The sequence below is a fragment of the Sparus aurata genome, chromosome 7 (genome assembly GCF_900880675.1).
Source record: "Sparus aurata chromosome 7, fSpaAur1.1, whole genome shotgun sequence".
Lineage (NCBI taxonomy): Eukaryota > Metazoa > Chordata > Actinopteri > Spariformes > Sparidae > Sparus > Sparus aurata.
The window spans coordinates 2,693,610-2,707,360 of NC_044193.1; the positions used below are offsets into that span (position 1 = coordinate 2,693,610).

At 44.5% G+C, this 13,751-nt stretch overlaps 1 protein-coding gene across 2 annotated transcripts in view; it reads right to left on the reverse strand.

Moving 5' to 3' along the window:
• Window positions 1-13,751, reverse strand: part of dnmt3bb.1 (DNA (cytosine-5-)-methyltransferase 3 beta, duplicate b.1) — a 41,073-nt gene that overhangs the window by 11,093 nt on the left and 16,229 nt on the right. For both annotated transcript variants that reach the window (XM_030423894.1, XM_030423895.1), the window contains exons 3-8: window positions 9,209-9,359; window positions 8,742-8,827; window positions 8,504-8,641; window positions 7,329-7,460; window positions 2,308-2,466; window positions 2,103-2,210 (exon numbers count right to left, since the gene is read on the reverse strand). In XM_030423894.1, the coding sequence (XP_030279754.1) occupies window positions 2,103-2,210; window positions 2,308-2,466; window positions 7,329-7,460; window positions 8,504-8,641; window positions 8,742-8,827; window positions 9,209-9,359 (774 nt within the window). The remainder of the gene's footprint in view (window positions 1-2,102; window positions 2,211-2,307; window positions 2,467-7,328; window positions 7,461-8,503; window positions 8,642-8,741; window positions 8,828-9,208; window positions 9,360-13,751) is intronic.

A 13,751-nucleotide genomic window follows, 5' to 3' on the forward strand; every position in this document is an offset into this window, starting at 1 on the left:
CGTAACAGATTTATTACCCGTCCTGCCGCTCTTCTGTCTGTTTCTTTACCTGCGTCGTGTCAACAGACGACAACAGACTCTGTCACGACACTTGTTACCGTCAGGATGAGATTGAATAGATAGCGAGGAGGAATCCCTTTCAGACACACATCTGTGTTTGTTTTACTTGGCTACTGGAACGCACACACACACACACACACACACACACACACACACACACACACACACTGTCAGTAAACATGCTTAAATGCACTTCCAGTGAAGTGAACCAGTGTGTTCTTGGCAGGAGAAGCACACAGCATGTTTTTACAGAGGATATCCAATCTGATCACACACACACACACACACACACACACACACTGTACAGACATCCATAACAGTTTTTATTAGCTCATGTTAGCCGTGAATGATAAACTTAAGATCTGTTCAACCGAGAATATGATTAAAAATCTCTCTGTGTTTCAAGCTTTTTCTGCTGGTCCAGTAATAAAATAATAATCAGAATCTATCAGAAGTTGGTTCTAGAAAGTTTAAAGTTTATTTTGACTGTTTTAATTTGAAAGAGAACGGGACAAAAGAAAGTGACGCCTCCAGTCCTGAAGCTGACACCTTTTCTGCTGACAAATTACCACTCAGGCCACACGTACCACAACGATCTTGGCATCGCTTCAAGAATATTTGTGTCCATAATGGATCCATTGTAAACGACTCAACGCAAACAGAGAAGAAGAGACGGAGCATTCGCATGAAGCTTGCACGCTGTTTACAAACTGACAGTAGAAGGAGAAACCAAACACAAATCATGTGCCGTATGCGGTTGTCCGTAATCCTTTTTCACTCAGCGTCGTGGCAGAGCAGCAGAATATTTTGTCCTAGTAACCCTGATAGGCTCAATATCTTCTGCAGCACGGACACAAGCATGTAGTCCGCCATTGTTGTTGTTGTTGTTGTTATGAGACGTCGCGGGGTTAACAGGTCGAGGCTAGAGGCCGAGGGGTGGGGCGATGACATAATCGATACGCAAAGTATGCAAATTCGCCGTCCACATGAGAACACAAGGGCGGCGTTTTCAAATCTTTCCACCCTGAGACCAGGTTTCAAAAAGGTGCGTTTACAGGATCGGCCAAAATGATGCAACACATGTGCGTCTACACACAAAAGCGTCTCCATGTGGGCGGACCCTCAGGCGCCGTCTGCGATGTTTCAACATGAATCACCTTTTTAAAACTTGGCGGTGAGATACAGTGAGAGTGAAATGAGAGCTGAGGAGCTGTAAGAGCAAACATTCAGGTCCTGACCACAACAACAAAGGCGCTTATCAAGAACTAACTTCTTGTAGGAAAGACAGAATCTTCAAGTTCAAATGAAATGCATTAATTTCAAATAAAATTGCAATATCTTTTAAAATAATCATCATTACGCCCTAATATATAAATTCCATAATCTATTTTTACAAGGTCGTACATTAACTTTAAACAAAATATTGAGACTCATCTAAAAAAATGGAAAAAGAAAATCGTCATGGGTCAAAATCTGTGTTGTTCAGTAATTATTTTATTATTACTAGATATCATCCTGTTCACAGTGTCTTTTACTTCAATAAGACGAAAAGCACGGCCTCATGAACGGATATTAGAAACAATATTTACGTCGCAGAAACTGAGTTTTCTGGAAACGGTGACGCAGACGCGCGTTTATAACTCGAAGCTCGTGTTATGAAATCGGAGTATTTTGAGTTTGTATGTTGACAGAATGGAAGTTTTATTGTTTATTGTTATATTTAGAGAGACTCAGGCGGACTTTTATGATACGCTGATGAAAAAGTGACAGAAACAGCTCTTGTAATGTTTTGCAGTGAAGTTCTGTCAGACGATCTGCACATCTATCATGTGTCTCTGTGCGTTAATGTCATCAGATGTTTGTGTTTTCACTCGTGTTGTTACAAAAACACTTGTGTCCGTGTGGACGAGGCCTGAGGCTGCCCTGCACATAAAAATAAAAGTAATGTGGAGATGAAGTGGTTTTTTATTTTCTTTGACATCCAACAGGAAAACTTCCTTTGTGGCTGATTGAAAACGCATCTTATCGGAGCTGACACTCACCTCCAGCGCCTGGAAGATGGCTCTGCGGTAGGAGGCCAGCTTGGTGTAGGAGGCCTGGCTGAAGAACTTGGGGAAGGCAGTGATGGAGTCCAGTTTGTCTGCTGAAACCTGGAGAGAAAAAAAAAACAAAAAAAAACGTGGCATCAAACAAACATCTACGACCACAACCGCCCCTCCCTCGGTCTGTTTTCTCTTCCCTCCTCACCTCAGAGAACTTTCCGTCTCCAAACCACTGCAGCCACCTCATGCCGTGGCTGGCCTGCCGCTTGCCGGTGGCGCGCCACGTCACCACGATGCCGGGCCACCAGGAGAAGCCCTTGATTTTCCCCCACACCAGCTCGCCGATGCCGAAACCCTTGTTGTCCTGGAAGTCAGGAGGCAGAGAGAGAGAGGATGAGGTTAATCCGTCTTTACCAACAAAATAACACGTCTCATTTTCTCTCAAGTACAGAAAAAAACATAAAGGCAGAGCAAAGATTTGATCAGATGTGAAGGATTGAGGGCAGACAAGCAGATCAAGTTTCTGGTTTGATATTTTTCTTTCCCTCAAACTGCAGGTGTTGAGAACTGAGGAGAGAAAACTGGACACTTTGGCAGAAATGTCTTCTCGTCTTGCCGATGAAAAAAAAAAAGGAAGCAATATCAGTGGATGTCAGAGAGGAAGCATGAAGACACCGGAAACAGAGGTAGACAAAAAATAATCTGCCATCATATCTGTATCATGCAAAAGCTGAAAACCCCCCTACTCCAGTTATAGTAAAGAGAGAGATGAAGAGACGGAAGAAAAAAAGATGGAAAATGAAAACAATAGTCTGGTAATATTAGTATTTATGATGCCAGAAAGCTTTCTGGTGTTAGATGAAGACGTAGAGAAGAGAAGAGGAGAAAGAAGCTTCAAGACTCGTTTATCATGTCAAAAAACAAAAACATGAGCAGATAAATGCAAAAGATGAGATGTGAGAGGAAGAAACAGAAGAAATACAGACGCAAAAATAACATAAATGTGCAAAAGTACGTTTGTTTTCTCAGAGAAGGGCGGAGACAAAAAGCTCCGACACCTCACATCCGTGGAAAATGACATGAAACCGGAGAGAAACTTAATTGAATCAACTTGTGAAACTCCTGATATTATATAATATTAAGTATATGTATGTACACTTTTCTGTACGTATGTCGACGATGAATCTCGCAGCTGGCTTTTGACCTCTTCAAGAGCAAGATTAACCTCCGCTAGCTTAGCTGGATTTCTACTGAAAAGCTGACTAAATTTACCACTCTTCTGCAGCAGCTTCCTGTTGACGGGAAGTCCCGACGAGTCGATTACCGAGTGCAGTAGAGTTCCGCGGCTCGTGGATGAAAATGTCTGATTATGACTCCATGGAAAAGCAATCAAAGTTCATATGTGTCTTACCTGCCAGTTTATAACAGTTATTATCGAGAGCGGACAGGGAAAAGAACGGAATTGAGCATTTCTAACCGCACTCGGTAATCGTCGCGTCGGGACTTCCCGACCCGGAAGCTGATGGAGGAGAGTTGAACTCTGTTTTTAGCTTCACAATAGAAATCCAGCTAAGCTAGCGGAGGTTAGATGCCCCGGACTATGTGCTGAGACCCTATTTGTACTGTTGCTGAAGTTTGGTGCTGTTCTGAGCATTATTTGTGGCTTTTTGGTGGCGGTTTATATTTGGATCCATTTACTGCAGTGTATTGTTGTCGTGCGGTCGTTTCTGAGGTTGATAAAACTCCGTAAATTAGCGGTCTGCTAACTTGATCTCTCGAGAGGGAGTCTAACACAGTTTCACGGTGATTTCGACCATGGATTAAATTTACACCGGAATATCCCTTTAAGACTCCTCCCTGCTCGGATCGCTAACATTTCCGAGCTTTGTCCAGATCTTTAACGCATCGCGACCATAAATGAAAAGCTGTTTGTCCGCCTCGTCCATCACTCCACACCCGTCTGAACCTGCTCCTACTTCCTCATTTGCTCAGCTGTTTCTTTTATTGCGGCTGTAATCTTTCCTCCTCAGTCTCTCTGTGGGCAGAACACTCAACGGAAACATCTACCGGCCCCGATAATACCACCATCGACTCATTCCCTCTGTCTGTCTTTTGTTTCTTCTGGAAGTTGTGTGTGCCGGTTTATGAGCAGATGGGATTTCTATGCTTGCGAACAAATCCCAGTTGAGCCCCCCCTCGGCTCGGGCTACGTGATCCTAAAGAGAGCGAAACCCATTAGGGCTTTGTAACGGAGGAGGACTCCATTAAAGGATGCCACGCTCCGCTGAGTTCAGCCAGGCTCCAGTGAAAACACACACGAAAACACACAACGTACACAAAAAAACACACGTATGCAGGAAGAGGGCGTGCACACACACAGACACACACACACACACACACTGCATTCTGGTGGTCGTCATGACCTGAATGAAACTACTGATACACAGCCAGACTGTGTGTGTGTGTGTGTGTGTGTGTGTGTGTGTGTGTGTGTGTGTGTGGCCACCTGCACTAACACAAGGCCAGGTGGAGGAGGTTGTGTGTAGGGAGTTACACCCTCCTCTTCTTTCTATCGCTGCCAAACCTCCACTTCCTCTTTTTTAAAACACTGTTTTCATGTCTTTCTCTTTGATCGTCTTTAACTCTCCCTCCTCCGCTCATCTCGCCACGACTCCAGACTGATTTCACGACGTCTGTAACTTCCGTAGAATATCCGAACAACGCTGCAGCTCAAACGTTTATCTTCAGAGGCCGTCCACACGAAAACGCTCTTTTTTCACATGTGTTTCACCGTTTTGGCCGGCCGTCCACACGGAGCCTAAAAACGCACTTTTTGGAAAAGTCTCGGGTCTCAGGGTGGAAAAATGCAAAAACGCCGCCCTCCTGTTCTCGTGTGGACGGTGAATCCACATACTTTCCGAAACATGGACGCCATCACTCAACCCCTCGACCTCTAGCCTTCGACCTCTGAACCCTGCAACGTCCCATAACAACAACAACAACAATGGCGGCCTACATGCTCGTGTTCGTGCTGCAGAAGATATTGAGCTTTCTTGCAACTTACTCTCCTTGTAGTCGAGTGTGTGTTGCGGCAGCAGTTCCACCTCATTAACGGTCCACACAAACGATCCTGTTCTCATAGCACTCGCCATTTTCTTCTTCTTGTTGTGTTCAGTTTCTCCGTCTACTGTCTGTTTGTATGCAAGCTTAGTGTGCATGCTCCCTCTCTTCTTCTCCGTCTTTGGTGAATTTCAGCACCACCTAGAGGCTGGAATATGAACTACAGCGTTTTCGGTCGTTTTCAGTGGATCCGTGTGGACGCAAATATTCTTGAAACGATGCCGAGGAAGACGGAGGAAAACTGACTGACTGACTGACTGACTGAGATAAGTATCTTTAAACAAACGCTGCTGCTCGCGTCCTGACAATACCAGTCCGTAGATCTTTACGCTGACTTCCTGTCTGTCAAATAATAGATTTCCTTCTCTTGGTTTATGAAGCACTGAATGGTTTCAGGCCAAAATACATTTCTGATCTGCTGCTACGTCACGAACCATCCACACCTCTGAGGTCGTCTGCTTTCAGTCCCGAGAGGTACGATGCTCCCAGAAAGCTGCAGGTCCAAAATCAAGACCTTTTTGTTTCCGACAGCCTTTTATTGAAGCAATGTCATCAATATCTTAAACAGCACTTATATTTTAGCTTATTTTTTTCTATTTTTAACGTGTTTAAATGTGTATTAATCCACTTTCACGCCTCTGTAAATCACTTTGAGTTGACTTGTATCTGAATCGTGCTATACAGATAAACATTGTCTTGTCTTCACAATAGATGTGTTTGAATAATGATAGAAGACATTTAGAAACAATTAACTGGCATCTAATCTGAATCGAAACAGACGTAAATTACATTTCTAGAGACATTAAGTGGATAAAAAAGGGGAAAATGCACGTGGGTGCAGGTGTAAGAGCGTCACGAGAAGAACGTGATCGCTTCGTGTTCAGAGTGTTTACAATCTGAAGGCATCATGACACTGATTTGATTTTTAGTAAAATGTAAGTTGTTGTTCAGATTTAGAGAGAACAAGAGAGAGAGAGCTGAAGGAAACACGGCTCCAGTTTCTGACGCAACGTCTGAACTGGGTCATAAAAGTGCCAGAAGTTGTGTTATTTAACAGAACGGCGTGAAAAATATGAGCGACGTGTGAAGATATACAGTCAGAAATAACATCTGATCTGCTGCCAACACACCAGGACAACCTGACACCGTATCTTTACAAGCAGAAAGGAATAACTTCATGTGTTATATCAGCTGAATTTACAAGAAAAGGGCGGATAACTAAGAATTTGTTGCAGGCAGCGTTTCACAAAGTTCATAAAGTTTCCACTAACTCAACAACTCAGTGATTCTTTTTTTAAGGGAGTCTGGAGCTGATTTGCAGATGCAGATGCATCATAATCCTCCCGGAGGACAGCGAGCTGATATCAGTGAGGAGAACGAGAACACATAATCCTCTCCAGCAGTATAATTGCTACGTGTGAGGATGAACTGTATAAAGTTGGAAGTGGCGGTTCAGCACCTGCACTCGTCCTCTATCTGTTCCTTTCTCTTTCATTTCTTTGAAGATCTTCCAGGTCGCGTCTCCGCTCCGATGAGCAGAAGGAAGTCTGCTGTTATCTCATCTCCCTCCTCCATCCTTCATCCTCTGGATATATAATGTATACATGCGTTCCCAATTCACCACATTCAGATCTGGACGCGGGCCCATCAGACCCTCATCCGGAACCAGAACCTTACGATTACCACATGTTGGATACGCCGATATTATTTATGTTTTGGGGCGCTCTTTCGACATGCATTGAGAATATGTGTCCCAGTTTTTTTGTTTTTTTTTTTACCGCAGATTGCGACACGAAGCTTCCCGTCTGTTTACGATCAGCTCGCTGTGTTTCCCAGCCTACATTTCTGGACTTTTTTGATCATTATGAACAGGATTCTGCACATATATCGTCAACAACGAGCTTTTCAAGCGGCTGGTTGACGGAATGAAAGAGGGATGTTGTGTCTGAAATACTGAATTATTCATTTTCATCGTTAGCCACGCAGAACAGCTTCATAGGAATATTCTTTTTTCCGCAATTAGGGCAAAAAAACGGAATATTTTCTGCTTGTAAACTCGGTCGATGTCGCTCTCGACACACGCGCACACTTTCTCACACTTCTTACATTGTACTCTGGCTGGATTTCAGAGCTGGACGAGGTGATGCTGCTCTGGGCCGAGTCCTTGGAGTCCTGTTCCATCAGCTCCAGACGGGGCGACTCGGGGACGCCGCCGGCCACCCGGGGACCACCAACACACTGAGAGAGAGAGAGAGAGAGAGAAGGGGAGAAAGAAATAAAGAATTATGAGGCTATTTTGAATATTTGCATGAGAGGAAGCGAGAGAACGACATGCACACTTCACGTTATTTATAACTGAACTGAGGTCTGAGGAAACTGCAACTCAACACCAACAATTAAGCTGCATTTCCCTTCACTCAGCTGTCATTATCCTCCCTCCTGCCAGTGTTAAGTGTGTTTTTGGAAGCACTCTTCACCTGAGAACTGGCTGCAATGAATATATACTCAGAGTCGACACACACCACCCACATCAGCTGCAACATAAATCTCCAGAGCGTCTTCAGAGGCAGTTTGGAGGAAGTCCTGACCTCGCGCTGACCTGCAGTCAGTCCGTCTGCTTAATCCAAGGCTCAATGAAGATGTTCACGTTTGTATCCAGCTGATTCTTTTTAATCAAATTTAATTACACACAGCCAAATATCATAAATAAATAAAAAGTATCAAAAAAGTTCTTCAGCGTTTGTTCGTTTGTCGGCAGGATTACAGAAAAACTGCTCGACAGATTTCCACCAAACAGCAGAAATGAAACTAAAACTATTACGAAAATAGCTGAATTCAAGATTTTACTGGCTGGAAGTTATTTGTTTTTGTACGACCACATTATGACAGTTTTTGGACGCCGTCCCGCCTCTGCTCGCTTCACAGCAGCATGTGGGGGGAAAGAAGAAGAAAAAAAAAAAGCAGAGCCGAGCCGACTGAGCTGTCAAGTCATGATTTTCCACTGCATTGCAAAACTACAGCAAGTCTGGAGGGTCAAAAGAGCATGTAGCTATGTTTTCTGTTTACCCTGGCGTGTGCTGACACGCAGCAGGTACAGAGCGCTCAGAGAAACCTCAGTAAGGAGATCCAAAGAGGGAGGAAACGCTTTGAGCAGCCAAACATCTTTTAATTATTTACATGTTTTCAGGAGAATTTACTTCTTATTAACTTCTCTGCATGGGGTAAAAAGTACATGATGTGTGTGTGTGTGTGTGTGTGTGTGTGTGTGTGTGTGTGTTTACCAGTGACGTGCTGTGCTCCAGCTTGCGGTTCTGTCTGCGAGGTTTGTTGTTTGAGTGCGGCGTCAGCCCGGCCTGGAAGATGGTTCTGGGCCGAGGTGTCTGTCTCAAACTCAGCTGAGGCGCTCCGGTGGACTTGTCCTGGAATCACAAACACAAACACACACAGATGATTTTTTTTTTCCCCCCGCCAGAGAAGATTTAATCAACACACTCACATTAAAGCGTGACGTGTTTGTACCTCGCTGTAGGAGTCCCAGGTGGTCTCGTCCTCCACCGACTTCTTCCTGTTTCTCTTCCTGTTGCCCCTCGTACACTGGTTATCATCTGGGAGGAGAGAGCAGCGGGTCAGCAGAAGGTGAGACAGATGGCGCGACAGAAACTCAATATTCTTTCAGGAGATAAAGTTCAGACGGACAGAAGAAGGACGCTCACTTCTGCTCTGTTGTTTTGCACACTGGATTGTGGTTTTTTGGCCCAGAAACAGTCAAACTGAATAATTATCAACTGATCTGCTCAGATCATCACAACCATCTCTGCAGCTTTGGATTTACAGAGTCAAATTTTGGAAGTTGGAATGAAGGACATTAAAGGACTGTGGATAAAAAGTGCTACAATATGAATCTCTCTTGATGTGTTTCAGGTGTTTCAAATGAAAAGTGGCGCCACATCATCACCGCCTCAGTGACCAATCACAGCACACGTTACCTTGAGGCGAGGCAGCGTCTCCGTTCTGCTTGGGGCTGAAGGGGGAGGGCGGTTCGGCCGCCGTCAGCGGGCTGTTCTCATTGGTCAGCTCCACGCCGCTGTCGTTCTCTGATAGGCCCTCGGCTGGAGGCGTGTCTCCGTTCACAGGCGCCTGACGAGAGAGAGAGAGAGCAACGTCAGGGAAGCGATTCATAAACTTTAGATGAAAAGACGCCTGATGACCAGATCGATCGGTAACTGATGGAAGAAGGACTGCAGATATGAAAGATGGCAGAGGAATAAAAGCGAGACCAACTGGATTTTGTTCTTTTTTGTATTTATTATTTTCTGTTTTGGCATTTTTATTTATTTATAATGTTTCATATGTTCGGTCTTTCTTTGTGTACGTGTTCATCTTCTGCTTTAACGATGACTCTGGAGCACGGCGAGGAGGAAAGTAAGTTGTGAGAGAACGATTAAATGAGTTTGGAGAGAAAGTTGTTTGTGTTTTTAGTTTTTATTGTTTGAGCCTTTTTATGTTACAACTGGAGAACAGCTGTTTTAGAAACATTTGGTCCGCTGAAACCAGCCTGTGTGTAAGAAGTGTGTTTCATGATTCATGTGTGGATAAAAAGAGATATCCGGTCACAAGTTTGGTAGTTTGAAGATTTCTGTCCTGGAAATGTGAGCAGATAAGTGCATTTTTAATTAAACGACGACTCGTTTCCATATTCAAAACATAAAACATCTAAAAAAGTTGCAGTAACAAAAGTAATTGTTCCAAAGTGAGTCATCAGCGTGGGAGGTTCCGTGGAGGAATCTGTTCGTTCACCTGTCGCGTCTCCTGGATTTCGTCTAACTCAGACAAACAGGAAGTGTTGCCAGTGACAACACGCCTCCACACAGCCTTCACCTGGCAGCCCACCCAGAGCTGAGGACGCGCACGCCGTGTTTCAGGTTCTGGCTGCACATTCAGTACCCGACAGCGTGATGACATCACTCCCCAAAGCCTCGGATTAAGTCTGTCAGTCTGCTCGCCGTGCATCTGAACCGTTGTCTTTGTGGCGGCGAGCGGCGTGGCCTCCGGCTGCACAGGTAAAGCGCCTGCGATTAAATTGTCACCAGATATTACTGTAATTCTATAATCGCTCACCATTAGCACCACGCTGAGCTGAGCAGAACCAGTTGAATCACAGCTCAGAGTGCCGCACGTCCAAAATCTTTTAACCCCTTCAGAACAACAGATCAGAACGGTGCCGGGAGCTTTTGTCGGCTTTCCAACTGGGTCACCTGCTTCCTGGAACATTTCCAAAATCTGACATCTGACACAAATCATGCTGCTCAAGCTACGTCGCACAGGTGAAGCGGGACTAACATCTCAAACACTATGATGTCAAGACTTGGGATGTCTTATACGTTGGGGGAAATGTCACATAGCTGGTTAAATTCCTCCAGACTGCAACAGTTTGCATGCTATGAAAATAGGGAGCAGTAAACCGTCTATAAAACCCAGCAGAGTCTGAGGAGAATGGACTATAAAAAGGAGATTAAGTGGATTATTTTTACTGACACCAAGCCTTGTATTCTGTATTCTGTTTATAAGATAAATTGCTTTACACTCAAAGCTCCGGGGGATTAATAACTTCTTCAACACGGAGCCAAACCCTCCTCCACCTCGGGGCACAGAGAAGGTGTGAAGGCGACCAAATCAAACACAAACGCTCCACATGTGTCGCTATATTCAAAGACATTGACATGTCAGAGACGGTCGGGCACGCCCGCAGATCCAACAGCATCTGACTCAACACAAACATTATAGAAACTGTACAAGAACAACGCGGCCATGATAAATCTGCTCGCGGTGAGTCATCTGTTTGGACTGCTCGGTGAAAGCACAGGCGTTTCTCTCCCCGTCACTTCATCGCACACGTCACCGCAGGTGAAGGAAGAGACGCCACGTGAAACCTGCCGGTGCGTTTCTGTTGCAACTCCGCTCAGCTGCTCTGTTCGGACTTGAACCTCCATCGTTCCACCTCGGGTTGTGATTCCACCTAATCCCCCCTGCTGCTGCCCGCTCCGATCAGAGGCGGAACGGATACAAAAGATGCACAAGAGTTGTTCTTACTGGTAACACCTAGCGAGATTTACATGTGCGTGTGATGTACTGTATGTTTGAGCGTGTGTGTGCGTGTGAAAGACAGAAAAAGAAAACCAGGGATGCATTAAGGAGGATCTGGATGAGCATCTGAGGTTGGGCTCTATTAGTTCTTATGAAAGCTGCTCAATGTTGCATGAAACAAAAAACGCATCAGGGGCCCCGCAGATCCTGAGAACAGAATGATTGATCCATGACGTTCTTCAACGGACCAATCAAGGGGATGTGACACTTTTGACATAGTGGCCAAACTGTGTAATTACAGTCTAATGTGACGCACGCTGGTGTAAAAATACTTTTTCCCTGTAAGCTTGCATGCACTTGTAAAACACCGAAATTCACCAGAAGTTAGAGGAGTTTTGTGAAGATGTGGGTCATTTTACAGCCAGGGAGTTGAATTATTTAGGCTTCTGGATCCAGTTTCCTTATTATGGATCAAGAGGACTTGAACAAAACACACGCTGTTAGCTGCACGCTAAGACAGACTGCTTACACATGAATAACTGACAGAAAGATGTTTGGGCTTTAGATCCTATTTCTAACTGCTGTTAAAGGAACATTGCTTTGTTTTAATATATATTTATGCTCACATGTTAAATAAATGAGATAAAACATGCTACTAAGAGTTTTTTAAATGGAACTGATCGCCTAACTTTGCTAATTTCACTCAAGAAAAGCTTTCCGGCTGCCGGGTTGTTGATGGAGTCTCGGTCTCGCACACACTGAGTCTTTATTCCTCCAACAATTTGGTGCAAAACAGACAGAAGATGGAACAAAGCGGAGGGAGCGAGCAGCTGTGCAGCACATGGAAATTGTGAGATTGTGCTGACTTTTTAAGGCAAAACACGGCAACGCATATCTGAGGCTGTTTGTGATTTTTAGCCGTCGTAAAACAGGGAATGCGTGCGGTGTGTGTGTGTGTGTGTGTGTGTGTGTGTGTGTGTTAGTGTCTTTGTGATGCCAAATTTCCACTGTAATAAATGAACCCGCTGAACTTGCGTATAAAGAGCGAGTGCTGAGAGCGAGAGCTGCCGGCGGGGCTGAAGAGAGAAGCTGAGACTGAGAGAGACAGAGAGGTCAGCGAGGTCAGCAGACACATTAAGGGAGAATAATCCCGACGCCACGGACGTTTCTGCAAAACTGAGACAATAGTTTTTAAGATGCAGCACATTAGCGAAGGGGAAAAAATGACCTGGTGGCGGATTTTAATCTTTAACACAAACTGTATATTCGCTTTTTTGACAACAAACATGTTTCAGCCAATTTCTTATTTGGGCTGCTCACAGAAACTCCTTGGTCAATATTTTAAAATACATTTGATTTCTGTTCTCAAAAGTCAATTGAACCGCTCTAAAAAATGTCAGAATTTAGTAAAAAAAAAAACCACATTTGACCAGATTTGATGTCTTCAACAACCCAAAAATATTCAATAAATAAATCCTTTTACACGTCGAGCTGGAACCAGATGATGTCAGCTGACAAACAAAAATCATCATTGAATAATTATTTATTTCCTGAAACCTGCAACCTAAAATCTGTCTGCAACAACTTGAAAGTGAAAGTTCGCCCCAAAATCCAAAATGCATGCTGACTGAGATAGCTAATGCAGCTAATGTCCATCCAGCCTGTCGTTCATATGTCGACGCTTCCTTCTGCAGACAGAAACGTGTTCCGACACAAACCGGCTCACATCGAGGTCTCTGGATTATCTGGAGTTTGAGTTGAGATATCTCCAAAACTCTGCAACTCACACGGAAACAATCCTGAAGGATAAACAGCGCGACAGGTGTGAGGGAGAATATGTACGTTGGTCTCCGTTTACTACTTTCAAAACACAGTCGCTTCTTTGGACACAGCAGGAATCACTCCAGAAACCTCTCAGCTACAAAAGCAAAAATAAAACCCTGTGTGTCTTCTTGTCGTATGTCAGGACCGGAGGACGGACAGCAGGAGAGATTTAACGCGAGGAGGTGCTGGAGGTGAACGGAGGCGAGGAGTGACGGCAGAGCGAGCGGAGGGAACGAGTGATGAACGAGGCGGAGAGAGGGATGAGAGAGGAACAGCTGTTTGTACGAGCCGTCGCAGATGTTTCGACTGTGTTACGACTACTGTGTGGAGAAGAATCTGCTCAGCGGCTTCAGTGAAAACAGGGCTGAAACTGTGACGTTTAGTTTAGTTTAGCGTGCGATTTCAAATATTCTGATGTTAAGGAAACTGTTTGTAGAAAAGTTAACTGAACGCCGGTGAAATCCAGAGCAGTGTGTGTTGATTAAACCTCTCTGAGCTTCTTAAATCGCTCACGTTGAGGATGTTATTCGCTCTAAAGAAGCTGGACTTCTTTATGTCTCTTAATGAGCCTTAAATTTGAAACGGGAGCGCTGCGCTTTTCTGCAAAGAAAATGAACTTCG